This window comes from Pseudomyrmex gracilis, unplaced genomic scaffold (assembly GCF_002006095.1).
Source record: "Pseudomyrmex gracilis isolate BER0280 unplaced genomic scaffold, ASM200609v1 scaffold_54, whole genome shotgun sequence".
NCBI lineage: Eukaryota > Metazoa > Arthropoda > Insecta > Hymenoptera > Formicidae > Pseudomyrmex > Pseudomyrmex gracilis.
The window spans coordinates 658342-685630 of NW_018020638.1; the positions used below are offsets into that span (position 1 = coordinate 658342).

The 27289-nt window shown below is 40.3% G+C and overlaps 4 protein-coding genes and 1 non-coding gene across 11 annotated transcripts in view; 2 read left to right on the forward strand and 3 right to left on the reverse strand.

Moving 5' to 3' along the window:
- Window positions 1-395: 395 nt before the first annotated feature.
- On the reverse strand, window positions 396-1698 carry LOC109853760 (probable 28S ribosomal protein S26, mitochondrial). The gene is made up of 3 exons (XM_020426155.1): window positions 1592-1698; window positions 1110-1361; window positions 396-1004 (listed from the first exon to the last, which is right to left on the reverse strand). The coding sequence occupies exons 2-3, from the start codon at window positions 1346-1348 to the stop codon at window positions 566-568; spliced, it is 678 nt and encodes a 225-aa protein (XP_020281744.1). The 5' UTR covers window positions 1349-1361; window positions 1592-1698; the 3' UTR covers window positions 396-565.
- Window positions 1699-5207: 3509 nt separating this feature from the next.
- LOC109853770 (mothers against decapentaplegic homolog 4) lies at window positions 5208-12256 on the reverse strand. Of its 5 annotated transcripts, none has more exons than XM_020426167.1 (12): window positions 11953-12256; window positions 11439-11645; window positions 10948-11096; window positions 10512-10791; window positions 9895-10155; window positions 9273-9410; window positions 8630-8821; window positions 8299-8472; window positions 7957-8202; window positions 7523-7804; window positions 7286-7416; window positions 5208-7173 (listed from the first exon to the last, which is right to left on the reverse strand). In XM_020426167.1, exons 2-12 carry the CDS (start codon window positions 11503-11505, stop codon window positions 7093-7095), a joined length of 2001 nt encoding a protein of 666 aa, XP_020281756.1. In that variant the 5' UTR covers window positions 11506-11645; window positions 11953-12256; the 3' UTR covers window positions 5208-7092. The 5 variants fall into 5 exon arrangements, with proteins under 5 accessions (XP_020281756.1, XP_020281759.1, XP_020281758.1 ...); XM_020426168.1 differs by having other exon boundaries at window positions 5209-7173; window positions 8630-8824; window positions 9895-10140; XM_020426166.1 differs by having other exon boundaries at window positions 5209-7173; window positions 8630-8824.
- Window positions 12257-12833: 577 nt separating this feature from the next.
- On the forward strand, window positions 12834-12905 carry Trnaa-cgc. Its single transcript has one exon. It is a non-coding gene; the product is annotated as a tRNA-Ala (tRNA).
- Window positions 12906-13132: 227 nt separating this feature from the next.
- LOC109853747 (RNA polymerase II-associated protein 3) lies at window positions 13133-17974 on the reverse strand. Of its 3 annotated transcripts, none has more exons than XM_020426137.1 (11): window positions 17814-17974; window positions 17180-17505; window positions 16333-16606; window positions 15811-16030; window positions 15488-15649; window positions 15275-15402; window positions 15008-15108; window positions 14049-14805; window positions 13820-13943; window positions 13565-13735; window positions 13133-13291 (listed from the first exon to the last, which is right to left on the reverse strand). In XM_020426137.1, exons 3-11 carry the CDS (start codon window positions 16489-16491, stop codon window positions 13206-13208), a joined length of 1908 nt encoding a protein of 635 aa, XP_020281726.1. In that variant the 5' UTR covers window positions 16492-16606; window positions 17180-17505; window positions 17814-17974; the 3' UTR covers window positions 13133-13205. The 3 variants fall into 3 exon arrangements, with proteins under 3 accessions (XP_020281726.1, XP_020281724.1, XP_020281725.1); XM_020426135.1 differs by having other exon boundaries at window positions 17037-17505; XM_020426136.1 differs by lacking the exons at window positions 17180-17505; window positions 17814-17974 and adding an exon at window positions 17037-17166 and having other exon boundaries at window positions 16333-16592.
- Window positions 17975-18164: 190 nt separating this feature from the next.
- The window catches only part of LOC109853748 (ras-related and estrogen-regulated growth inhibitor-like), a 32624-nt gene continuing 23499 nt past the window's right edge, over window positions 18165-27289 (forward strand). The window contains exons 1-2 of the mRNA XM_020426138.1: window positions 18165-18774; window positions 21318-23212. Of these exons, the coding sequence (XP_020281727.1) occupies window positions 23152-23212 (61 nt within the window). The 5' untranslated portion in view covers window positions 18165-18774; window positions 21318-23151. The remainder of the gene's footprint in view (window positions 18775-21317; window positions 23213-27289) is intronic.

The following is a 27289-nucleotide window of genomic DNA, read 5'->3' on the forward strand; positions in this document are numbered from 1 at the left end:
GTTTAATGAGGTGCTCCGCAGCGCGCGGTACTAATTATACGGACCACTTCAAACACTTTTTCCGCAAGCTCCCGCGCATATTCCACAAGGACGTTAGATCTTAATAATTTATAACCACTACCTAGCTTTAAATTAATCGTACTTTCATTTGCCAATCCAATTATTTTATATTTTAAAACTAATATTTTTCACATATATTTCGGACATAAGCGCGGTTTCTGTCAAAGAAATTTTTTTATAATGAATATAACATGATTTTTATGTATTTTTTCAAAAGCTGTTTTGCTTTCCGTTTAGTTCTACTATATAACATATACTTTACTATATACGTACAAAATGGTACGTTACTTCCATGTCATTTATATAAGTCTTTAGAAACATTAATTATATACAAGTGAAGAACAATCGGACATATTTATTTCACACTTACAATAATTACAATTCATACTTATTATATTATTACAACAAGGGAGTCTAAAATGCTTGGAAAAAAGTATAAGTATATTCTCAATAAAAAATTGCCTTATTTTTTTCCGAGCAATTCGACCATCAACTTTCTGGACGCTCATTGCTCCGCCGTTGATTTTTGCATTTCTTTCAAAAACGGATCCGGAGGTGGATATTTTCCCTCATACCAGTTTCCTTCCATATCCAAAGCTTTATTATGATTGACTACAGTCGCCAGACACTCCTCAATTGCTGCATCTATGTTTTCCGACGTAACAAATGTAGCAGAATCTTCCTTGGCCTTTCTAATCTTCTCATCAATCTTTTGTCTATGCTTCTCCTCTTTCTCTTCGTGTCTCAGTATATTTTGTAGGATTTTCTCTTTTCTTTTTTCTTTTATTGTTTCTAGCCTAACTTCTCGCTCTTTCGCCAATTTTGCGTTCCATTCATCGTTTATAGCGCTACATATTTTAAAATCTTCTTCTTCGGCTTCTCTAATAGTCTTTTCATCAAACTGCACCTCTGCGTTGTTTTTTTCAATTGTTTTCAAATACTCACTGAAACATATACATTGCTTTCATTGAAATCTAGGAACAGAAACAATATTTAAAGTTCTGAAAATATTTAAAAATTGCAGAAGTATATCTTGGCCACGTACGTACATAAATGATCTCATGTATGTTCTGTAATTATTATTTAAACTCTGAAGTTCTCGAGCTTCTTCCACAGGTATAACAGGTCTCTTTGGTACTCGAAATACTTTGCTGTTTGCTGTGGGCAGCCAAATAGGTTTTCTTTTCCAACGTACACATTGTGTATAGACAGAATTTGGTGTGAAAGACTCATAGAAACCTACAGTGGTTGTTGTCAATGTATTGTTTATTATCCTAAACAGCTGCATTATTCTTGAAACCCTGCAAGCAATTTACTTCGTAATGAAGAATATAATATTACTATCTCTCTCTTTATTATCATAATATTTGTTATCACGCATATGTATAGATTTTTAAATTAATATGTTGTCATAAATTACGTGTAATTTAGTATTGCTGTTTACACATATTCAAAAATTGTTTTGAAAACAGAATATATGTAACATAATATAATATATTTTCTCTCTAAACAATTAAATACAATTATATACCGTAATGTGTGTCAAAGTTAAATAGATCTTTTGCCGTTTTGTGTTCTTGGCTGTCAATCCAATTTCCTCTACTCTTTTGTGAGGTTATGCGTTATGCGCCTTCCATTTCCCATTACTGCGCTTGCGCATCATATATGTACAAATTTAAATATATTACAAACATGTCTAGAATCCAGAATTTTGTCTTTTGATGTCTAAAGAGTTTTCTTCGGTTGAATTGAATCGCCTGAGGTAGAATTTACTACTAGGCTTGTTCTTTTTAACTTTGCACAGAGTTTTCATATTTTCAATTCAATTCATACTTTCTTTTTTTTCTCACTTTACAGTAATAAGCACATAAAAAGGTAAAACTAAAAAATATATATAAAAAAGTTTGAATGTTCAAGCGAAACTTGATATTCGCGAAGAAGAATAAAATTATAAGAATGTCGCACTGTTTTCTGTATTGAAAAAAATACAGATACATCATAATTTATAGAATATGTTTATTGAAAAGGATTGTGTATATTAATGCGATGTATCTATATAATATAATATACAACAACAAAAAGATTCCGCAAAACACATTCATTCGAGCTTCGTCGTGTTTTTTTTTTCCCGATTTTTTTCTCTTTCTTTCGAAACAATATAATAGTGCTTGCACTATATGTATGTATCGGATTTATCCTAATTATCCTCATTATAATTAATGCGTAATTAATTAACCTCGTCACACCACGCGGCACGACAATGTGCATTCAACACAAACGCAGATAAATCTTATCTCAACAATCGTTCTAAAAGTATTATCGCCGTCCACGGTTATTATCATTGTTTTTCTTTTTTTTGTTTGCTTTTTTTTTACAAATATGCCCGAACGCGTTGTAGAAATTACTTAAAATATATCTGCATCGACGATAATCACAGTTATGAATTTGTATCTATACAATCTTGTTCATTTCTTTTTTTTTCTTTGTTTTTTTTTTTATATGTCATTCGCGGATCAAAAATTAGTGCACTGGTAATATAATTAAAGATCTCTATTATAAAATCGAACAGGATTGCGATGTACATAATACATAATTCTACCTGCATTGTATAATTAACGGAAATAATTATGTAAAGATAATTTACATCTTCTACGCCCGCGGGACGTTCCGAAAAATTTGCGGAATCTATCCAAAAACGAAAAACCTTTTTTTTAATTAGAACATCAGATTTTTGCGATTTGACTATTTTAACGTGACGGAAATACATTTCGTCGACACTGTATTTTCTTTTTGTCTTTCGGAACACCCGGTGTAAAATTGAATCACCCCTTACTACTTGTTACACACTTTTAACGTACGCAGTGTTAATAACATTTGTATGTTCCTCGTCGGGGTATCTTTGGTTTAAACGCAGACAGTTTGTGCTGACAGTTTGTCGATGAAACACAAGTAAGAAGAGAAACAATTATGTTTTTGCGATGATCTTCAACAGAGAGACATTTGTAAGTGTATAAATGAGTGATTTCGTGAAAATTGTCTTTTCTCGTCACTATTTAGACTTTTAAATTGAAGGGCTCTCTCTAGGCAGTATTATGCTAAACATTTACCAGATTGGACAAATTTACACTAACACCGAAAAAAAAAAAACGATCGAACAAAACAATCTTGTGAAAAAAGTTTATTCAATATTTTTGTAAAGATTTTATTGGAATCTTTAAGTCTCTCTAATCCAGGCTTTGTTTCAAAAAAAGATTACATTCATCAAAAGCAAAGATCTACAGAATGAAAATGGCAGTATTTCATACAGAAGGTGATGTCTCTACACTGAGGCTCTCTAACAACACTATCTACCGTATAAGAACTGACTACTTATATTTATACAGCTTTTCTCATCGAGAGTGTGTTTCATTACAAACTGAATAAATAAAATATCGATATCGCATATTACATGAGCCCTTCAATCGTTAAATTTATATATAATTTGTTTTTTTTTCTTTTTTTTTTCATGTGTTAGCTTATTTTTCTTCATACAATTTCAAAACATGTATAAAAAAACTGTACTTAATCCCGTTTCTTGACCGCAATGATGATTATCAGTTAGTACAGGATCATCATTTAGAACCACGGAATTTTCACGAAGTTTTCAGAGAAACCTTCGCAAACCGACCTTACGGATTCCTAAATATATTCGGAATCGCGGATTCTTAGAGCCTCGGAGCTAGGTTCTTACAAACGATTTAGATTTCTTAAAACCATCTGAAGTCTGAACTTTTCAGTTTCTTAGACCTACCCAGAGATATATCGAAATATTATACTGTAATTGAATCTATTAGATTTTTTTTTCTCTTATATCTCAGCGGGAGTTTAGATTCTCAGTTCCACGGATGCGCGCTCAGTCGCTCTGGAGTTAAAAATACAGTCTTGTAAAAAGTCCTAAGTTTTATATCTGTTATTATATGCACGAAAATGATGGCACATGTGTTTCTAGCTTGGCTGTAAGCAAGAATCTCTTGTCGACAATATTTACTTGAGCTGTGTGTACACTTCATTGGTCGATTGAAGGAAGGCATTGTGTACATTGATGCCCCTCGATTACTGAATTATTTTTCTTTGCAACCCGTAGATCTCTCAACGAAGTCCACACAGACATACGTCAAGATATCTAATCGTGAAAAAATAATACGGTAGTCGTCGGTCGACTTCTCTATTTTCTTTTATAGAGTGCACAGGTTTTTTTTTTCTCGAACTTAGCTTAAACGGTAACGTTTAATCTTCGTCTCTCTCTCTTTCTCTCTTCTCTCATTCTAAAACACTCTTCTTCCTTTCGGATCTCGTGAAAAAAGTCATTCGTTCATTCGCTCCGCAATACGAAGGCTGAATTGCAACGAAAAAGCGAGAATCGGCACAAATACTACTTTTATCGTATAAACAAAAGCGTTAAGTGTTCTTTTTCACTCTGTCCCATTTCTCCTTCGTACACAATTAATCAAAATAAAATACATATGCATCTGTGAGGAGTATGTATGCACAAAGTGGGACAAGATGATAAAACGTGTCCGAGTTTTTTTTTTGTTTTAATACATTTTGTGCATGCATACCGTCAAAAAAACACACCTTTCTCTCTCTCTCACTCTCTCTTTCTCCCTCACATTCTCTAATATATATATATATATATAATCACTCTTTGTATTATATTATCAAATGTATATATGTAAGAGTATTTTGTACGATTATATTGTAATAAAATAGCTGATAAACAGTAGGTATAATTATTCAACAAGTGTACTATGTTATAATAGTAATAACATCTAGCGGTTGATTGAAGGAGACGTGCACTCTTTATATTGTTTGTGTGTGTGTGTTGAATTAAATCAAATTTTCAATTCACTTTCTTGGATTTTTCAACATTTTTTTCTTTTATTTCAAAACTAAAATTTTACGTTTTAAATTTGATTATTCTAAAAAACAAGTTTTGAAAAGCTTTTAAGTATATGTGTGCGCAAGCATTTGTTAATAAAATACATTACTAGATGTACACACGTTTGTTTTTTCAAATAGAGATCGAATAATAATATATTTATATTTTATCTCCTCCAATCACTGCAATAATGATAATATATAATAATATAATAATAATAATAATAATCAATAATAACTAAGAAATTAAAAGATTTTATTTGATAAAACGAAGAAGAAAGAAGAACAAGAATGTTCAGTAGAGAACTTTCACGATCTCACTGTATATAAAATAGTTTTTGGTGATAAACTGTAAAACAGACAATATATAAACAAATTACCCATTCACAATAAACAAATAATTGTAACATCACTGTACCAAATTTCTGCCAACGTAATTGCTATATAAACTATATCTACAAACTGCGATAAATATATGTACGATACATTCAAGTGTGATCGTTTCATAAATCAATCAATAAAAAACCTCACAATCTTGTCTGTCGGAATTTAAATACAAAAATGTTTTATCATTACGTGAAGGATTATTATGACTTGTGTGATTCCCTTACAAATTATCTATATTTCGCTACTCTTGGCAGAAATGTATTACTGTGTAAAGAAAATCACCCTACTGTATTACACGAGCGTATATATAAAGATAATTCTTATATTTTAGGATTCTCGCATTCTCTAAACTCTCAAACTGTAAGATTCCTGGAATCTAAGATCTCTAAATTTCTAGATTCTCGCTAAATTATATCTCACGTTTCGAGTTTCAGCGAAATCTCTCTTTTTTTTTTCGAAATCGCTTTGTATTTTTGTTCTCTTCAATCGCAGTCACTGAGTCGTAGAATTTATACATTCTTCCTACTCTCGCCCTATATCTTAAGGCAGACAAAACGCGCTGTATGTTTCATCAGAGAGAAGACTGAGAGCGACCATCCTATTGTAGTTTCTTATGACGGTTTTAGCCGCTGGTTTTAGCACCCTATTCACGAAAGTGGATCCACTTTTGTAGATATGGCGCTAAAACCAGCGGCTAAAAAACTACAATAGGATGGCCGCTCTCAGTCTTCTCTCTGGTTTCACGCATCTGCGTACCTCGGGAATCTAGAAATGTAAGATCTTACTACATCCGATACAAATGTTGAGCTTAACATTCGCAATAAGTAATAAATGTAAACAGTTTTATCTTACAAAGCTAATCTCAAAGAGAACAGGGTTATGACTATGTTACGGTTTCGAAACTGGGTATCACTGAGCTTAGCAGACTGCGCATCGCTGAGGAAATCCTCTCGATCGCGCGCCTAGCAAAATATAGAAGACCGTTGTTCTATTTTCTTCTGTTTCTTCGTCGGTCAGAGAGATGCGTCATCTCGCCCTCTTTCCATAAAAAATTACATTTCGTAAATAAAAATAATGTTTCTTTCACTTTTGTACGTTGATGGTAGTGCAAGGCCGTGGCACATGGTTTATCCTACAGCAGGGGTTCTCAAACCGAATGGTGTAGAAAAACAAATAAAACTAAGAATACAATAATTTCGAAATTTGTTTAATTGTTTACTACTTCGGGAAATTCACACTTCTACGTAAACAATTAGTCAGCTCAGATCTTTTCTTCTTACGTTCGACTCTGTTTAATAAAAGTTAATGGTCAATAAAAAATACAGTAGTTACAATTACGTCATACATTCTGCAAGAAAAAAAAATACATATATATACCAATTCAAAACAGATAGAAATCTCATATTGCATGCATAAATGTGAGTATTGAAAAGTTCGAGAACCCCTGTCCTACACAGGTTATTATATCACCAGTCGTTAAATATATGAATAATTTTTCGTAAGTTCTCTTTATCCAAGCTCTCTGTCTCTATGGATAAATTTTGCGTCTCAATCTATTTTCGTTCAATGAACTTATCCATCTATCTCTCTCTCTCTTCGTTTATCTACTCGCATTTTCAAACCGAAATTACTCGAAACATGCACGTTACACGTATTCACTGGATTTCAATGACGATGCCGTGATATTCTTTATTCAAGTTTCTTATAGTTCAAGATCAATCGACGGAATTATTCGATTGCTCGTGGCCCGTCAATGGGCATTGTGTGCAATACCTCGTCCAGCAATTGAAGCGCTCTGTGTAAATGCACCTAAACAGTAAATATATAATTAAGAGTATATATATTAAGATAATTTAAGAATAAATTAGAAAAAATTGGAGAAAAAAATCGACAAACTATACATAAACACTACAAAACTTACTTCAATCCAGCATGGTGTCTCTTTTATGCTTTGTCGTGGATAGTCCGGACCCCACCCTTTCACAAAACTCAAACGCAGAATACAAAGCCTTCTTAAATCATCAACTCCAATTCCTGCAGCCGCACTAAGACCTTTGTTGTATAAAAATCGTTATTTATGTTTAAAAATACAGATACTTTTATTCAAAGTACACACATCATTAACAAATGATTTTCGAGTCTTCGATCAGTGACTTACTTTTAGTGATAGGAGCTCCGTGCGTTAAATGACCGGCAACAGCCGCAGCTTGAGCCGCTGCGGCGGCTTGAGCGGTCGCTGCTTGGCCTCGCATTTGCTTATGACACTGTCTCAAATCAAAAACTTTAATGTATGCTGAAGGATAGATTTTGTGTACTGCGTCACCAGGTGCTCGGCCCGCCTCTCTGTCTAAGTAATACGATTGTACAAAGACACTGTGTTCACTCTGACATCTCAACCAAACGTCACCTTCACCCTTCAAGTCTAGCACAACGCCTTTGCCTAAAAAATACATACATTTCAAATACAAGAATATTGTGCAATGGGAATATTTTCCAAATACTTGACTACACTGAGATCTTCGAGAAATTTATTATGAAAGATATAAAAATAAAACAGCGAAGACTGAATATAAATATGAAAACACTTTTTACCTATATGGAGACGTGCTTTTTCGCTCTGTTCTGTTCTGTGCACGTTGCTCAAGGCACCTAAACAGAATCTGTTCCCACCGCTCGGATCCACATAGCCATCTACGGTGACGGTTGGACATCCGCTGCTGACCTTAAACGTCTCACCAACTTGAATGTCCAACTCGAAGTAACCGACGGAACACCAATATTCTGGTGCCGGCTGTGTGGAGAGCAATCCGATATTTCCGACGTCATTTCCATGACCCCCTGTTTCATTAAAACATTAGATTCACAAATTTGAAAGATACATTACTTTTGCTGAAATAATAAACAACAATTTTGTTTTTAATTTAATTAACTTACAGTACGCTGTTGTGTGCATGTGACGTGGATCCGGCGGCTGCATACTTTGAGTATATGTGAGAGTATTGGCACCAGTCCATTGGGGCGCTCCGGAATTGTACGGCGCTGTGCCCACGGGGAAACCGTTTGGATGATGTAAATGCACAGGCGATACAGGAGAACTCTGTCCTTCACCTATTTATATAAAAAAGAAAAAAATTTATGTCCACAATACATATCAACTGAGAAAACATCGAAAGCCATTCTGTGTAGAAAAAAGTTAAAAAATTAGAATCTTTGTGTGAAATTTATATAAAATATAATTGATGTGCGTTGTAAATTTATTACGTACCTAGAGAGGCCGCTAACGAATCGACTGTGGAGGGTTGGCTGATATCTTGCGGAGATGTGGCACTGTTGTAAAACGTCTCGGCTGGTGATTGACCTTGTGACGGACTCAGGATCTGTGAGCCGGATGTTCCGCTCGACGCGGAGTTGAGTGATTGCTGTTGGCTACCTACGGTGTGACTCATTGGATGTACTACTGCTGCAAAATCAAAATTCGTACACGATGCAGGCAACATAAATAAGTAAAATGCACAAACGAAGCCCTCGCTGTCACTGTAACTATTCTGAAATTTCTGCTCATACACAAATCGGTGTTTTCCAATCTCTACACAAAGATATGTCATAGCATTATCAAAAATACTATTCCACTGACCTTTTTTTTGTTAAAACAAATTTATAATATAATAACAAACTTTAAAACCTCATCTATTTTTAATCTAAATTTGTATTTGATTAAAAAAAAACTAGGAGTTTTATTTTTTGTTTTTTGTTTTATTACTATAGAGTTACATTTTAATTCGAAAATTCCGATTTGAGTTCTAAAATTACGAAAACTGCACACTCTGGCGACATCGAGCGAAGGCTAATCAGCGACATATAAATCAAAAGCTTTTTAAATAAGGCCGTGTACACAATTAAATACGTACGATGATGCATGTTTCGACCTGCCGAGTGATGAGGCGTAGGTATCCAGGTTTGTCTGGGGCAATTATTGTCATCCAGTTTAGCGTGAGGATTACCATTATTCCCGCCCCCACCGGTGCTAAACATACCCTCAGTACTGGCTGTGCCGAACAGTCAAAAGGAAAAGAAAATAATGAAGCCGAAAACAAAAATCAAAATTACGCAACAAAAGTTAGAAATTTGCAAAGCTAGATCTTGCTTCCTAATCTACTTTAGACAGCAATAAACAAAAGCAGCCGTCTCATTAACAATCAGAATTGACAATCATTATTGTAGAACGTCAATAGCACATATATGTTTTAGCACAGTTAGTATCTACAAATTTTTTTTCTAGAATGTAAAAATCACATGCCAATTTTGCGATTGCAATTTGCAAAATTAATGATTCATTAACATCTTCATATTTAGATGAAAATATGTGATTCACAAGTAATTAACACACTGCAGTAATTTGTCAAAGTGTATACCGCCATCTAGTAACCAGACATAAATTCCACCGTTTCAAGCCGAATGATCAAAATTTTGAAAAGATATGAAAAAAGAGATAGAAAAAGAAGTACAATAAAAAAACAACAACAAACTTACTTGGATTAGGGGGTGGTAAACCCGGTATGAAACCCTGCTGAGTTTGTTGAGCGTTGTTGGATGCAGGTGGCTGAGCTGGTGGATGGTGCTGAATAGTCTGATTCATCTCACCGTCCACGTCCATTGGCGATCCCACCGCGGCCGCAGCTGCCGCGGCAGCGGTACCACCGCCTCCGACCGTATACTCATCCTTAACCAGCCTGCCGCCCACACCCACGGGAGATTGAAGAGTCAATCCAGACAGGTCTGTAAAGAACGGGTCTGTGCGGGGGAAACCAACCGATTCCATCAAGACACCAAGAAACCACACAATCAATGATATGCTCTTTCGTATTCTGTACTCGTTAGACCCAGGATGCAAGGTTTACTTTTACCTCTTTTTTTTTTTCATCGGACAATTACAATCGTCGGTACTTTTTGAAATATTTCATACAAATGTTTTTTTAATCAAACTTCTTGTAACATGTGACAATATTAACAAAAAAAAAAAAAAAAAACAAAATATAAAAGAATGCACAAAGTATAATACAAGTAAAAAGTAAAATATGCATGCACGAGATACAAATACGAGAAAAACGAAAAATGTAATAATGCGACAAATGTACGTTGCAACATACCTATGCCGGGCGATACCACTCGCTCGTAGTGATACGGATTCACGCATACGGAATCGCACTTCAAATCGAAAGCGAACTGGCAGTATTTCACATGCTTCAGCTCGTTCTTGTGCAAATCTGGCCATCTCCAGATGCGAGCGTATATTACGTGGGGAAATCCTTTGCGTCCAGCAACTTGCAGTCTGCCATCTAGAGTTCTCTGGATAGTGACACACTTGCTAGGATGCGCGCCGTTAGTGGTTATCGCGGTGATCAGGCTATCCAACTCATCTCGCTTCTCCTGTTCATCATCAAACATTTCACCATGTATTTACAAAATACGTGAAAATCACAAAGATATGGAAATACAACTTTTTGAGTACAGTTAAAAAAAAAGTGTCTTTAAATTTTGTATACATCAATACTGACAATGTAGAAATATACAAAAAGAATTTACTTTGAGTTTCTTCACCAGGGATTCAATTGCGCGTTTGCTGAAACCTTCACTTTCACCACCTTGGCGATGACACATCAACGAATGCACAATACTCAAGCAGGCATCCGCACTGGTAGGTGCGCTCGGTGCTATCCCTGTCATTTCTCTCACTGTGTTTATGAAATCGAATGCAATATGAAACATAAATTATATAACAAAACTAAATACCAATATCCTTCTTTCAAATAAGTCTAATATTACAAAATTTGTGTTTTTCTGAATAATGATGAGATAAAACACAGATCAAAAAAATTAAAAGAAATAATTAAAACTTTTTGAACTTAATTAAAATTTAGCTTATTAAATAGCTAAATTAGAATCTCTCCATATAATATTTCTTTCATTAATACAAGTAACAAATTATCAGATAATACACAAAGGCAAATGAGAAATCAAAGAATACTAAATACAAAATAATTCACAAACAATAGAACAAATATAAACATATTTACACTCTGGATTTGGCTGCATGGGGGGCGAGGGGTACAAATGACCGCCCCCGCCCGCCAATCCAACCATGTCTGTGAAAGCCGTGGTGGATACTATTGTGCTCTGTTCTTCGAGGTTTTAGACTTTTCTTTGGACTGGATACAGTCCAATTTTTCACGCTCTATCATCTAGCAACTGTATCTCATCCATGAATCTCATTGATTGGTTTCCTGTAAACAATCCTCATTATATTCTAAATATCACGCATACTTTTCCCTACTTGTAATCTTGTAATCCGATTCCGCACTCCTAACAGCAATAAGAATAGCGATATTAATCCAGTTTTGTGTGATGGTATCACACAGAAGAACGCGAATCAGTGTTTGTTTATCTAAATCCAGCAATCGCATCTCGACCGATATCATTTGGCGCATAATACAAAACCGCATTAGCGTCGCATCGATTCGCAAACTCAATTCGATAATTCCGCGAAAACGGAAGATCTTTTGTTTGTACACATCGTTTTCGATGACTTACGCTCGAGTTGAAGTCCAAGGAACCCAGAGGTCGGATTGCGACAGACAGCTACACCGACGTGCGTGCGGAGAACGCGTTACGCACAGGGAATTACCGCGCGGCGGTAGACGATCTCGCTGATGAAACACGTTGGGAGCGACGATCTCGCCAAGATGAAACAGCCGCGGTTTGTCACCGCTGTCGACCTTCGACGACAAAACGAGCGTTACCCGCGTAGCGGATCAGGATTGTGCGAATCTTGCGACGACGTTCCCGAGCGTTGCTCCGAGTCTCGCATAGGTTAGCGCATCAATAATACACATCCGCGGGGCGCGGATGATGTCGCCGTTGATCACGATGCGCACGCGCGCAGCCCGACCAATCGCCGACGTTGACACAGTCGGAAGCGGTGCTCAAGGTGAGTTCGCAAGATCACTTTCGGAGCGCGGTGTTGGTAGCATTGCTCTGCTTCCTTCATTCGATTGGATGGCTCAACGTAAGCGGAACGAAGACAGAATCGGTGGGAGAACGCGGGATTCGCGGTTAAAAGATCTTTTTCTACCTTGTTCTTTTCTGCTTGTCTTCGCTACTTCCTCTTTGCGTCCGAACCGGTAATATTTTCAGGTAACGTTTGATTTTATATTCGACTTTGCCGCGAGACGCTCTTGCCACGTTATATATACACATATATATGTATATCACATTTAATGCTTTGCGGTTATTACGCGCTAGAAAGTAATGTACAAAACACAATAGTTGGTGCAATCACGTCATTTTATTACGTAAATTTATTATGTTGTAAATTAAATTATGTAACTCTTACTCTTGCGTAATCGTAAAACATTTCTTAAAAATACGGAACGTTATTTGTGTCTTCCTGTTTGAGCGCAAGTTTTATAAGAGGGGGTGTAACTCAGTGGTAGAGTGTCTGCTTCGCATGCTGAAAGTCCTGGGTTCAAATCCCAGCTCCTCCAATGTTTCTTTTTTTTTTTCCGTCGTCAATGAAGTTTGTACGCGTAATGTTGTATAGTTTCGAGCATTAAATATTTGTTTTATTGAATTGAAAGGAGGAGAGAGAAAAAAACGGGAATTAATATTTAAATTCTGTAAATTCCTTTATTTCTAATCGTCTTAAAATTTAAAATACAATGTATATGTGTATATATTTTTTTTTCTATATGTGTGATATATTTATGATTGAAGCAATTATTTTTAATTAAATCTAGAATGTAAGATAATTTTGCTTTATATATATTGTATATATAAAATCAATGTTAAACTGCAAACGACTTTTTCAAGTAAGACAAATATGGCGTACGTATGCTTGATTGGTTCAGAAAACGTAATATATTTTCCACAGCTGCAACATAAATTTATTTATTTATTAAATATAATATATATATTAACATGACATATAAAATATTAAACAGCTACGGATAGATAAATAAAGTAATAAATAATAGGGTTCAAATTTTGAACTACGGATATAGATTAATTATAAATTCTATGTGCAAAGTGAAGCTATCAAATTGTTCGCGAGGTGATTAAATAATGTAATTACAAATAATTTTGAATCTTCGTTAAAATTTTATCGGCGCAATGTTGTTAACGTTCTTATAAATTCTTGCGTTACCTTTTTTATCCGCGGAATCCATAAACATCCTGACGATGGAAAATCGACTAACTCGACTCAAAGATAACAGTAAATCCATAAGCAACTCTCTGTCTTTTGACGTGCAGAATTGTTGCTCCAGGCAACGCAGGATCAGACTGAACATCGTCCCGTCCAATTTATTACCTATAACTGCAAGTAGAAATTTATTTTAAGAATCATTATGTCGAATAAGTTCTATTGTATTATTGTGTGCGTGTATGTGTGTTATTATACTTGTATTCATATCTCCGTGCGCCACACATCGCAGAAGTTTCGCGTGCAACTTCAAGTCCGTATCGTCTTTCAGAGACTGCCACAAACGCAGAAATTCGTAAGGGGACTCGATACTTTGCAGGTTCTAAAAAAAAAAAAAAAAGAATTATACGAAATACAAGCGTATGTGTCTCGTTCCTTTTTCCAACTGTATACTTTGAGAGAGAGAGCACATGTATATATCGCACACCTGAATATCCGTCTCTAAAGTTTTGTTTTTCCTTTGACAATCTTTGATTGGGTCAAGTTTCTTTTTCGCCCTTAAATTCGCCTTCTTATCGGAAGAAATTGATTTCTCATTTTTAATATCCACATTCGACTTCATCGTCGTCTCTCTTTTTATTTCCGGTCTCGCTTCCGCTCTCGAATCGTCGAGTTTCTTCGGTTTTTCGCTCTTGTTCGTTGCTCGGACGTTATTGTCGGTCGTCGGCTGGTGATCGTCGCACGGAGGAAGCTCCTCGATGACGACCGTGGAAGATTTTGCTTTGCGAGGTGCGAATACGCACGAAAAAATAGACTTTTCTAAACTCGCGCCTTGTGCGCCGCGCGATTTGGGAAGTGACTCGCGAGAAGTCGCGAAAACATCGTCGCCGCTGCCGGCGTCTCGCTTCGTCGTTTTATAACCGTCGCCGAAATCCTTTGCAACAGGTGATAATTTATTACCACCGCTCGAAGAGTCGCGCGTTGGTCTCTTCTTGCTTTTATTTGCCACGGCATCCGCTGCCGCTGTTGCTTTGTTGCTTTCAGCTTCCACGCAGTAACTCGCTTTTAAGTGCGGTTTCGTTGCAATACTTCGCGACGAGCCCGGCGCTCTGTCGCAATAACATATATTGCTGTTAACACGCTGCCTCGAACACGCGGCGTTGTTCGTTTCCGCGGTTGTCTCCGACTTTATTTGCTCGGCCTTGTCTTCGCCATCGATGATGTTTTCCTCGGCGATCTTCATCCTGCGCGCGGAGTTATAAACGGAATTTTAACGACCGCAAAAAAATAATTGAAATTTGTTTTATTCTAAAAGAAATATAAACATACATATTATGTGTGTGTGTGTATGTGTATATATATATTATTCTCTTTATTATCCATACGTGCAATCGCGAGTTTGCCAAACGAACTTATTTCAAAGAGAATTGGATTCGAAATTCTCACCTTATCTTTCGTTCGCACGGTTTTCTCAGCCTGTTCGCGCCGGATATCGCCGTTTTGTTAGTCGGTTCCAGTATCAAAACAGCCTCGTAATCGGCCAGAGCCTGTAGAAAAATCGTACACGTCGCGCATTTTATATACTCACGCCCGCGCTCATTATTTTTGTTCTTTCGTATGTATTGATTGTATTTTTATTTATATGTCTTTTGTAACATTAACATATATTATCGAAACATTTTTATTTGTTTGTATATACGCGAGTGTATATACCTCGTGCGTCCTCTCGAGATGCTCCAGAGATACCGCTCGGCGAAGGAGCGCTTTGACATTTTTGTAATCCCTACTAATTACCGTGTTGCAATCATTGAGCGCGTCCTCGTAACGCCGCAGCTTTATGACTGCAACGCGACGTACATTTGTTGTTGTCGCAATCGTGCGATTAATTTAACCAGAGGGGCGTTAAAATCTCATGTACATACTCACACGTCATGGCGCGATTGTTGCGAGCGTTTAGATTCGAATCCATCTCGATACTGGCGTCGTAATGCCGAAGGGCTTCCTCGTAATCGGCCGCTCTAAAGGCCTCGTTTCCCTTTTCTCTCTCTCGCTCCGCCATCACGTTTACCTCCGTACCGGTTAACGAAACTACACGTGTGTGTGTGTGTGTGTGTGTGCACGGCGAATGTGAAAAAAAAAAAGTCAAATTGGAAATTCGGCGCGGAATTTTGTCTCTCAACGCGCAGAGTTGAGAGAGTCCGCGTGATTGAGTACGCACACAGAAAGAGAGATTCACTCGGCGAACTTACGTTTATCGACCGTCGTTTTGCGCGCCGTCGTCTTGTTCCTCTCATCCTGCTCCTTTCGCAATTCCTGGATCCTCTTTATTTCGGTCTGCCGCTGCTCGTTCCGCAGGTCTATCCTGTTTATTTCCGTGTCGACGTCGTATTTATCCCAAGCCGCGTAGTCGCACGAGGCTATTCGTTTCGGCTTATCGCGCTTTTTCTCATTCACCGTCGTCTTTTTATCCTTAAAAAAATAAAAAATAAAAAAGAAAAAATGTACAACGCGTATGACTTATGAACGAGTTTACGTAATTTACTTTCAGTTTTGCACACATTTTACTATAATTAAATTATCCGCGCGCATCACTCTCGATCAATTTTTTTTTGTGATATCATTGGCACAGTTAGAGAACTGATTAATTAATAAATAAAGTATTTATATTTAGGACACATGTTATGGCAATATAAAAAAATATAAAAATTCGTTTTTAAAATAGAAACAAATTTTCTTAACATAGGTAGCTCGATTGTTGCACTTTGACGTACTTTTTTTACGAGATTCGGTTTTCGAATTTCCGGCTGCGAGCTAGGATCGCTGATGAGAGTGGCTTTTCCCTCGTCCAAATCTTTCTCGCGAGATCGCATGTCGCGCGTCCAGTTGCCGATGTCCTCGTCGATTTCCTGTCGCTCATCCGTGTCTAACATATTTCGTTTCAAAACTGGCTCGACCGTGTGCAAAACCGCGCTTGTCGGTTTAATCTCGGCAAGACGTTTCTCCGCATGCTTCGTCAAATCTGGATATATCCCTTCTTCGCCAGAACTGGTATTAAACCACATGTGGAGACGTTTATGACGAATCGTTAATAAATACGTGTCGCGAAGTAACGGGTTTAACGAGCGTTTTAAGATTTGCGGCAAGCTCGCTCCCGACGATTAGTGCGAAATTCTTTTAAATCTATCTACAATAATTGCGCAATGTAATTATCGTAAAACCTCTCCTCCGTATACCTTTCACCCTCTATTTCCGGAGAGACGCGCGAAATTAGGAAACGCCTCGAAAGCGGCGAAATTAATTATTTTGGAAGAAGTTTCTCAGAAGTCAAATTTGCTTGTGTGGCAAAAGTTAAAAAAAAAATTAAAAAAGTGTTCAAAATAATAAAATACAAGCGACGCTCAGAGCAATTAACATCCGATTCGTTTTTCGAAGACTCCGGACTCGGACATTAAAAAAAAAAAAAAAGAAAACTCACCGCAAAATGAGAACGATTTGCTCCAGTTTTCTCCCATCGGTGCACTGCGATATGAATTCGTACGAGAGATGGTCGATCGGTATGTCGTACTTCTGCAGCAAAGTTTTCCTCTCGGGTTTCTTAGCGATGCTAATTATATCTACCTTCTCGTTGCCCATGATAACGAATGCGGGAGCGATCCGAAGATTACCACCGTGCGCTGCAGGTTACCGTCGTCGCTGTTCGTTCGTCTGCGTTCGTCGGCGGAGACAACGGCCTGAACAGCGGCTTGAGTAGCAATCGAACCGGATTCGTTGGATCTCGCGAAGAGAGCATGCCAATCACGTTCAATTACTGCAACTCGACAGTTGTCTCTGTCGATCTCTGATTCGTCAGGTTGCCACGGATACGCGGAGTTGTTGATTTCCGTGACGATCGATAGACTACGTACGTATCCGATTGCCAATGTATCAGGTACAACTTTGTGTGTCTGCTGTACAAAATTTTATCGAAAACAAACAAACAAAACGCTCGAATTAAAAACTTGCAAATTTATTTCAATTTTTTTTTTTTTTTTTTACCAAGAAACACATTTTGTAATTATTCTTTACGAAAAGAAAATAAATTAAAAAAAAAAACGCAAGATATCATCCAGTTGCGTACTTGTCACGCTGTAGTAAAAAAAAACGTTCATATCGTTTATAATTTCACTTCGACCGCGCGATACGTTCCGCTGAGGAAAGGGAGGGAAGGGAGGAAGGAAGGAAAGAAAGAACGAAGATAAATTCGCGTTTCCACCTTCGTCGGCGGCGCTTCTCTCGCGGCGTAACATCGTTGCTCCGTCCGTGCGCGCGAGAGTGGCGTCTCCTTTTTCCGTCCGCACGCAGGCCTCCTCTTCTGGCAGACACGCGCTTCGTGCACCGCGCGCACGTTTACCTGTTAACACGACGGTCGGCTTGTAGCTCGTCGTAACACAACGCGCAGCAGTGCGCGGCGGACGAAGCGGGCGCACAGTCGCCGTCGTCTTCGTCTTCGTCTTCGTCTTCGTCGTCGCCGTCGTCGTCGGGTCGCGCCGGCGGTCCCGGTGAGCGAGCGGAGCCAAGTGCATATTAGACGAGGCGGCCGCGAGCACCGCGCATTCGCCGGCGAGCGTTCGCTCAGAGCGGAGAGCGTTGTGTTCGAAGAGGCCCGAGCATAATCTCACTCTCTCTTGTGCGCGCGACCCGTTTCGTTCTCATTCCGCGCATCCGTCAGATTCACATATCTCCGAGACGCGCGAACAAATAACGACGACCGATTTTGTAAACGTAAAGTTTTTTTTTTGTTTTTATTGACGAGTAAATTTCGGAAATTCTTCGCTGCCACGTAATGTGTGTGCTGCTCATTTCGTTCTCGAAATTGCGATATCGTCGTCGTCGAAACATTTGTCCCGAGTGCGAATCGCCGATCGACGCAAGTGGACCACTACCGAGTCTGCACCGAGAGATGTGATGATTCTTGGAATTGTAATATTGAATTTGTATATTGGGCACAGTGCGCACTCAGCTGCTTGCAAAGAACTTGCAAACGTTTTACATGACACGTGTTTTCACCATAACCGATTCTGGATTCTCGACGAGATCGCGATATAAAAAACTTCGGAGAGTAAAACGGGAGAGTTTTGTTCGCCAAGAATTTATATGACCGCCAGAGAGAGAGATTCCGATTTGCTGCACGTGTGTTAAATCGTGCGTGTGTAAGCGTTGAGAAGAGCAACCAGGTAATTATTCTTCGCTCGGAAGCGGCCGCCAAGAGACTTCGGAGTCGTCTTCGGGAATCGAAGGGATCATCAATCGATCTTTTACGAGGACGACGCGTATAATAAAAGTTAATTCCCTTTTATGTGCACGCGCGCAAGAAGTTAATTGAAATCTACTGCGCGCGCGCGCTATGTGCGATTTTTTCTGAAGTGTCTTGGTGGAATGCTTGACGAGAGAAATGGATTAATATTTGAGATATCCGCGAGATTGTTGTGTCGGCCTTCCGATCGATCGGCGCGAACGATAATGTAATCCCGCAATTGCTGTTAATTAACAAAATTATTAATGAACAAAATCAATTTGCGCAAAAACCTTCTCGGACGTGCTAATTGAAATCGCATGCGTACATATTGAGGATATTCGATTTTTCTTTTCGACGTGTTGATTAATTCCCATCATACGCGCGCGCGGGCGCGCGCGCTTCAATCGTCTTTTTATTTTTCAGATCGTAGCGTTAATCGGAACCGTCATACACCGATAGACGATGGAATCCGAGTTGACTTGATGTAATCTTTCGGTGTGTGCTCCCGCGCGACAACCGCCTCGCGATTATAATGCGTCGGAGAAACTCGATTTCGTTGAACAAACACAAACCGGTGCACATGTGCGCATCGTCTAGTATTTGCACGCGCAGTGAACTAGCACTGCGTGCGAAAACGGATACGCGTCTCACCGTCTCCGGTTACGATGCGTTCTTCAATCTATCGCGTTAATGTGAATTGATTTACGTCACTTGCGTAACAGAAATCGTCACACGCCGAAATTTTGCGAGCGAAATAACGAACGGAATTCCGAAAATAGATTGCCTTCGAAATCGATCGCGCTCGATCTACCGTTTGATATGTGTTTAATTAACGAATTAATTAAGCGACATTACACACATGTTTTTGCTCTCAAAGATATCGCCCTCGATAAAAATAAGCACTTTTGTCGCGCCCGAAGAAAATCATTGATCGATTAATATCGCGTTTTTGTTGCCGAACAAAAATGCTCGGTGGAAAACACCGAGGTGTTTTTGCGGATGGTAAACAATCGCATGTCGCAATAAACAAACACGTCGGATATTAAACATGTTGTTCGTACGTGTTCGCAATCATGTGTAATCAAGTATTTCGGTGTGAATCGCGCTTTTTCTTTCTCTGAGCATCTCTCAAGTTTGCTGCGTCACGTTTTGCGTGTCTCACGTTTGCCTCTCTATCGAAGTTCATTTCTCACATTATACTTTCCAATACGAGATTAATTAATCAAAACTCGCATGATTGTGCTTCGATTGCGCGGATGTATTATCGAGATTACGATTTCTTTCTCTCTCTCTCTCTCTCTCTCTCGCTGCGGAATTATTCAATTTGTATTTAATTCAATTTAGCACGTGTCGCACTTTACGATCGCTCTTTTGTTGGTCAACACTGAGACGAGTTTCGCGATAAGACTGCGAAACAAGAATCTCGTACGAATAACATCGTCGCGATTTGTTCTGCAAGATAATGAAGTTTAATATGTGATACGCGACACGCGTTATCTAATCAGAACATCACTTTAAAGCGCAACAAAAGCGTGAGAGAGAGAGAGAGAGGCAAAAACAGAAACGACTTCGCAATTTTCACGCGAGAAACAACTTGGAGGATTTTCCTCTTATCGCACTGCGTATTAATTAACATTCTCCCGTTAGTACGATTGTCATCCGCTCCGTTATATCTATTACTTCTTTCGCTATGTTAATTGTTTCTTCATTAAGTCGATTATTTTGCCGCTACGTTAATTGCTTCTTCCCTTTTCCTTCCCTTTTTCTCTCAATTATTTTCCCGTTACGTTATTTGCTCATTTGTCACATATTAATTATACTCCGCGGGACTCTCTTCTAATTATAATCAATTATTAAATTATTAATAATACAAGAAAGAGAGAGAGACATGCAAAACGTTCGTATCAATGTAATCAAATAATCATAATTGAAAAAGTATCAAGAAATAGATTTCTCAAAGAAAAATTTTATTTTGTTGCAGTAGTTTTTTGTTTTGTTTTTGAAACACTGTTTTATTTAGTCAGTAACATTTGCAAAAAAGAAACGCAAACCGGAGAACCATCGTGTTTGCTCCGAGAGAGATGCGATTTAATCCTTTTCTCGCGATTAAACTTTTCACGCGCCGTCGTTTTGAAACGTTAAAATTATCTCGTACCGCATTCAGAAAAACGTCCGCGCGCATTAAAACAAAAGCGTTGCACGTCGCCGCGGGGGATGAACGCATCCTACTTTTCTCGCAATCGTCGTCTGCCATCGTTTCTGCGCGCGCGAACAAACGAGCGAGAAACGCACGCACGTGCGTGCGTGTGTATGTGCGCATGTCCGTGCGTGCGTGCGTGCGTGCCTGTCGTTTTTTTTTCGTAATCGCCGACGTGTCGGCGGCGCCAAGCTAGAAGACGCGATGGAAGGCCGACGACCCGTTATAAATGGAACCAGAGAGACAGCATTTCTCGAATCGCCGCTTTGCGTTGTTATTCGCAGCACAACGCAACGGGACACGAACGAGCGAACCTGCGAGGTTGCCCCGAGAGAGCCGCCACCCTTTGCCGCTGACGAGGTGCGAACAAGGGGAACCAGCTCCCGAATTCCCGAATCGCGAGCGAAGTTCGACGTCCGGAGAGGGAAGAAGAGAAAGAACCGGCACGAAGAAGAAGAAGAAGCAGAAGAAGAAGAAGAAGAAGAAGAAGAAAAGAAGAAAAGAAGACGAGACCGACGACGAGAATTCCGAACGAAACCGAAGAGGAAGTGAACACTCGAGAGCTCCTCTTGTGCAATAAAGAGAAACCGCCGGGACCAGTTAATTAGTTGTGCGAAGCGACGGAATATTGACGCTCGTCCCCGAAGAGCGGAGTTGACATCAGTTGTGAATCGCACGACTGAAATCTCCTGAAACAGCTGCGCTTCTCCACTTGTTGAATGAAAATACACGTAAACGAGAGGCTCCATTAGTTCGTTTGAGAAGAACACTCGGCGGAGACGAGCAGAGACGGACGGACTAATTTGTCGGTAGGTGCGACTCTTGAACATGGTCGGATAACAGGTGAGGAAGATCTTCTCTTCGGAACAAAAGAGAAATTTCTTCGAGAATCTCGCGGCTAAGAAAGGAGAAGAGACGAGAAGAAAGAGAGAGAGAGAGACGCGAATGAAACTCTGCGTCACGTTCGGGATTCGTCACCTACGAAATACCGGGAAATCGCGATAAGATAGCGACGGTCGTTCCACCGCTAATAAATAGTCTCACCTTTGAGGCGAGACAGGTTGCGATCTTTTAGAGCGAAGGACGCGGCGATTGCTCAGCCAGCCAGCCAGCCAGCCAACCGGCCGCATCGGAAAAAGGAATTCGATCACGGCGATATCAAATCGGAGCGGAGCGCGAATTTCAAAGTGATTCACGGACCAGAAGTTTCGTAAGAGATCGAGACGTGTCGTGCATCGCCGCTGAAAAGGGACAACTGGTGTTGCCTCAACGTGCGCTTTATCGCGTCATTAAGGATCCTCGCGCGTGGAGGAATCGCTCGAACGTGCTGAGCAAACTCGTAATCGCGATTACGTTCGTTCGCCAGGTAGAGAGAAAACGACGCGAGCAGCGAGGCTGTCTATTCATCGCCATCGCGATTTCTTCGAAGTCGCCGGGAATTAACGAAGAAGCTTCTCCGCGATCAACGCCGCGCACTATTTATAGCTTCTTCGTATCTCTAACCGGTATAAATTTCGATTAATTGATAATCGTAAATTAAACATCTGCTCATCGAAGGGAGAAACGAAGAGCACGAGAATGAGAATGGCGTGAAACATCTTCATGTTGATGTCACGGCCGAACTTCTACCGATAATTCGTTTTTCTGCAACTTTTCTTTACCTTCATCGGTACGTATTCCTCTGAAAATTTTCACCGAGAACGTAATCCCAACGCGTCCGATAATTGATCGGCGCGACAATCAAACTCGTCGCGGATGAGCGAGAAGAAGACGAGAAACGCGGTCAAATATTGTACTCGTTATTAAGGACGAGATTTAATGGGGCATACCGAAAATTAATTAGTGACTAATAATTCGTAATTGCGCCGTGAAAGGTGGAATCGCGCTTTGATCGATCGTTGCGGTAATTACGCCGTAAGTGTGTCGCAATTGTAGCCGGCGCGTGTGCTCGAGAAAAGGACATCGTCCCTTCATCGCGCGCGCGAGTGGGTCAGTGTCCCGACGAGAGGATCCGGACCTGAGGAGTACTGGCGGTAAAGTGCAAAGTGATGTAATTGGTGCATCCGCCGGGAGGCGATGTGTGATGCCAACTCGAATGATACTTAACCCACGCACCTGATGACAAACGTAAACAGGATCAGGGTGGTCGTCCTCGGCGGCCCCCAAGTCGGCAAGACAGGTGAAACTTCTTAACTTCTTATTCATTTATCTCGCACGCGGTGTTGTTTTTCATATAAATTTACTTCTCGAGCTCTTTTTGTAAGAAAATTATTTTCTTATCTACGTGTTTACAGTAGTGCGATTCTATTCTAACGCGCGCACCTCCTCCAAAATTTTCATGAAAAACTTTTACATTTCTAATTAACGTTAATTACGCCGATTTAAGGGAATTATTGAAATTGAAGAAATATAAATAAAATAAAAAAAAGAAAATCTCCTTGTTCATGCGCAGAATTCAACTCTCTGCGGCGAAACGAGGTAGGCGCGCGGAACGAGAGTTCGTGTCCCTCTCGAGAATTTATAATATTGATTTCCGCGCAAAGCGGCGGAACTTCGGAGCGCGTGTTTTCACGAATGTTGCGTCGAAACTGATATTAATTCGCGCGCTCGCCGGCGCGAGCGGATAATGCATAATGCCTGGCGCGCGGGGTGAGGGAGAAAAAAAAGACGCAGGTCGATTATGGCGCAACGGTGTGAAATATTGAATCACGTCGGAAGGACGTTCATTATGGCGGACGATACTAATATCGCGTCGCCGTACAGCGTGTAATTTCTGCGCGTTGTCTAATAGCGCACCGACGCAACGCATTGAATGAAAGTGCCGTTAAGATGGATACGCATAGTCCGCGGAATAATACCTTGCATTAGTTAACTCGACAGTCGCGCGACGCATACAAAGCGAGCAAACGAACGGCGATAAGGCGGTTCGCCGACCTCGAATAAATCCTATTAATAGCCGCTAGGACCCCGCCACCTTAATAAAGCGCGCACACACTCTCCGTTTTACTTTTATTTTTATCTAAATATTCTCTTGTTTTTTCTCCCTCTCTTCCCAATTTCGCGCGTCCGTGTTACATCATTGAGACGGCCGTTCTCGAAGTTTCGTATTCTTGATTTGTTGCATTCTTGAGCGGCTGGATCGCCTCTTGTGTATATTTATGTACTCTCTCTATATATAACTTGCCGTTGGGTGTCTAAACACAATGTTGGGTGTTCACAGATTCTGAAATTCTGTGGCTGCGAGATCTTCGAAATTTTTCAAATTCTTTCTCGAACAAGAGAATTTCAGATGTTCGAAAAGATGTGCTTGTTTGTATACTTGTGTGTTTTATTTTTGTATACATAATCATCTCCGGGAGAGTAAGAGAAACAAAATTGTGTCTGTGCGCTTAATCGCAATTTGCTGTGTACGTACGCGCACAATATCTTGCATTGTCATGTGAACGTGATTGCGTCGGAACACGCAGCGCGTTGTGTCGTTCGTTCNNNTTTTTTTTTTTTTTTTTTTTGCGACAAAAACGGCGCATTCTCACGCGGCGCGCCGATGGCAAGAGAGGATATCGCGACAGGAGGGAATCCTTAAAAGTCCTTCGTATGGGGATCCCGCTGAGTATAATAAGGACCTCCGTGGATGTTATCGGATATCACCCTCCTGTGCGGGAGGCGGTCGCCCGGTGCCACGAAAAATCCCGCACGGTTGCGGCGGCGGCGGCGGCGGCGGCAGGTTGAGAGATCTGGACATCCGATACATCCGTCCTGTTACCTCCGCCGCATGAGTGTCCGGTCTCTGAATTCCGAGTTTACGCGGTAAACATTTCTCTCTCTCCCTTCGTTAGGTCCGCCGTTACCTCCCCCGTTTCTGTGGTGCGCGCGCGGTGAGCGGCAGAAAACAGCTGACTGGAAATGAACTCTCGAGCCCCGAATGACTTCGTCAGTATGAAGTGTCGATTTCGCGAAACCCCACCTCCAGACAAGCGCGGAGAATCGTAAAAATGATTACAGTCTGGCGAGAGAGACACGCGAGATTATTATCTGCAACCATTTATCTGTGTTAACTCTTATTGAGGAGGCAATTGGAAGTTCACTACCGAGCCGAGATGTGTTCATAAATTCGTTTGATCTAAACGACTTGCTTTATTGCCGTATCGCAAGAAAGGCCGTACAAGACAAGGAGAAAAAAAAAGAGCAACACAGTAGCACTTGTGGAAGTGGCACTTTGTCGAAGTTTTTTTGTTTTTTTTTTGTTCTCCGCGACGATCGATCCGAGAATTTTACAGCAGTCCCCCCCTTTCTCATGCGATTTCTTTTAAAAACGGTTTGTGCGATCCGAGCGTGTAAAACTTTTTACGTTTTGCACAATTCGCAGGCTTCGGTGAATTTTTCAATGATGGAAAAAATTGTTGTTGTTTTTGCACTCATTTTGTTACGTTAATTATTAATTTTGCGCTCGAGATAATTGTGACGACTAAAAAACCAAAACGAGATTAAATGCACGATAATCAGACGCTCCTCCGTACAAAAGCTAAGTTAATTGATCCATTTATAGCCGAGCTGGCACGGTTTGAACGCGCCAGCGAGATATGGGTGAGTGAAATTTGTTCCAATAAAGGATCTCGCGAAGGGTCTTCGGGGCAGAAAGGAAATTTCAACGCGCGAGACAAGAGGATGCGCTTGGTTGGTCGTTCGATTTTTTTCTTTTTTTTTTTTTTTTCTTGTAATCCGTCCTATCTCTCTTTCTCTCTCTTTCTTTCTTTCCTCGCTTTTATCCACGGCGATCGTAATTACTATTTTCTTACGTCCACCAAGCGGCTTATCCTCCAACGATCTATCTATAGAACCCCGCGCTGGCAACCATCGCACGTCGGCGAATGGCACCGCGAATGGCTGGTTTTGCTCGTAACGCCGCATCTTCCACATTACACACAATTCTCCGCAGGTGACTTAATCGGCTTCTCTCCTCTTATTCTTCTTCTTCTTTGTTCTCCTCTACCTCCGTCTCGTTCTCTTCTCTCCTGTACGCACAGTTGCTCTTTGTTCCTCGTTTTGCGCGCGGCCACTCGCGCAATCAATCGCGAGCCATCTCTCTCTTCTCTTTCTCTTTCTCTCTCCCTCCCTCTCCCTCGCGCATTGTAATTTATCCTTTCTTTATATTTCTTTATTTCTTTTTATTCCACTTGATTTTTATATCCCGAATGTTCTTCGTGAATTTCGTCGCGCAACGTCGTCTCTCTCTCGCCCTTCTCGCGCATTATTTTTATCTTTCATAAATACAAAGATGTCACACCGTATAAACACACACACACTTTTGCTTGTAAACCCCCGCGCGTAGAGATAAGAAACTTTATAAACACGTGGTATCTGGCACGTCGGAGTGTCGGGTTTCTCGTCGCGTTTGGATTTCGACGAGAGGCGCGTGTTTTCATTTAGGCTCGCGTTTGGCACAGATCGGTCCCTCCTCGGGATGTTGGGGACCGACGATCGCGCATATTGCCCGAACAAGATTCTCGCGTTCACATCAATTATTTACTCCGGTTCGCCCGGCCGTGTATATAAGATTACGCGCGCGTAACGTCTCCTCCGGTTCTCCGATGACAGTCGTCTTCGGAGGGAGAGTGAATATCTCTCTCACTGCATTATGTGGGTCGTTTGGCACGTTGCTAACATTCCGCAGGTTTCCTTTTGGCGCGGATTACCCGAACAAATTGGACCTCGAGATTGCACATCGCGGAGCAGAGATTTTTCGCGAACAAAGTTTTGCGAATGACGCGCGAAAATTTGTTCGTGCGAGTTTTTTAACGAAGTAAAAAATTTCCATAAAGAGACTGAATTGTCGGTTCGTCGAACTTGTGGCGCGCGCGTTGTCGAAGCGGCTGAAATATCGTCGTACCAGCTGCGCGGAGCTGTAATATTTCGAGGAGAGGAAGAGAGATGTGCGCTCTCTCTATCTCTCATCTCAGCAAATAGCTCACGAATAAAGTTCTATATTCCGTTTCTGCGCTCGTGTCTTCAGCGCTCTCCTCTCTTTCTTCCGTTCTTCGCGATATTTCTCCCTTCTCTTCGTTCCTCTTCATCGTCGTTGTCGTCGTCGTCGTCGTCGTCGTCGGACTAAACTCGACGACAGATTTATAAACGGTGTATCTACGAGTATGGAGCGGCACGAATCTATGTATTCAATAAGTCTTGCGAGAATCGAACGACAACGACGACGACGACGACGACGACGACAACGACGACGATGCGAGCAACGTCGTCGACA

Excerpts from the sequence above, each read along its gene's own strand:
- LOC109853760 (XM_020426155.1), bottom strand. The coding sequence starts at position 1,348 with ATGCAGCTGTTTAGGATAATAAACAATACATTGACAACAACCACTGTA. Across the intron at positions 1,005-1,109 it reads ACATACATGAGATCATTTAT|TGAGTATTTGAAAACAATTG; the intron begins GTACGTACGTGG and ends TATATGTTTCAG.
- LOC109853770 (XM_020426166.1), bottom strand. The coding sequence starts at position 11,505 with ATGGTTGGATTGGCGGGCGGGGGCGGTCATTTGTACCCCTCGCCCCCC. Across the intron at positions 10,156-10,511 it reads AGTGGTATCGCCCGGCATAG|ACCCGTTCTTTACAGACCTG; the intron begins GTATGTTGCAAC and ends TCCCCCGCACAG. Across the intron at positions 8,473-8,629 it reads TTCGTTAGCGGCCTCTCTAG|GTGAAGGACAGAGTTCTCCT; the intron begins GTACGTAATAAA and ends TTATATAAATAG.
- LOC109853747 (XM_020426135.1), bottom strand. The coding sequence starts at position 17,194 with ATGGGCAACGAGAAGGTAGATATAATTAGCATCGCTAAGAAACCCGAG. Across the intron at positions 16,607-17,036 it reads CAAATCGTTCTCATTTTGCG|TTCTGGCGAAGAAGGGATAT; the intron begins GTGAGTTTTCTT and ends GTTTAATACCAG. Across the intron at positions 15,109-15,274 it reads ATCTCGAGAGGACGCACGAG|GCTCTGGCCGATTACGAGGC; the intron begins GTATATACACTC and ends ATTTTTCTACAG.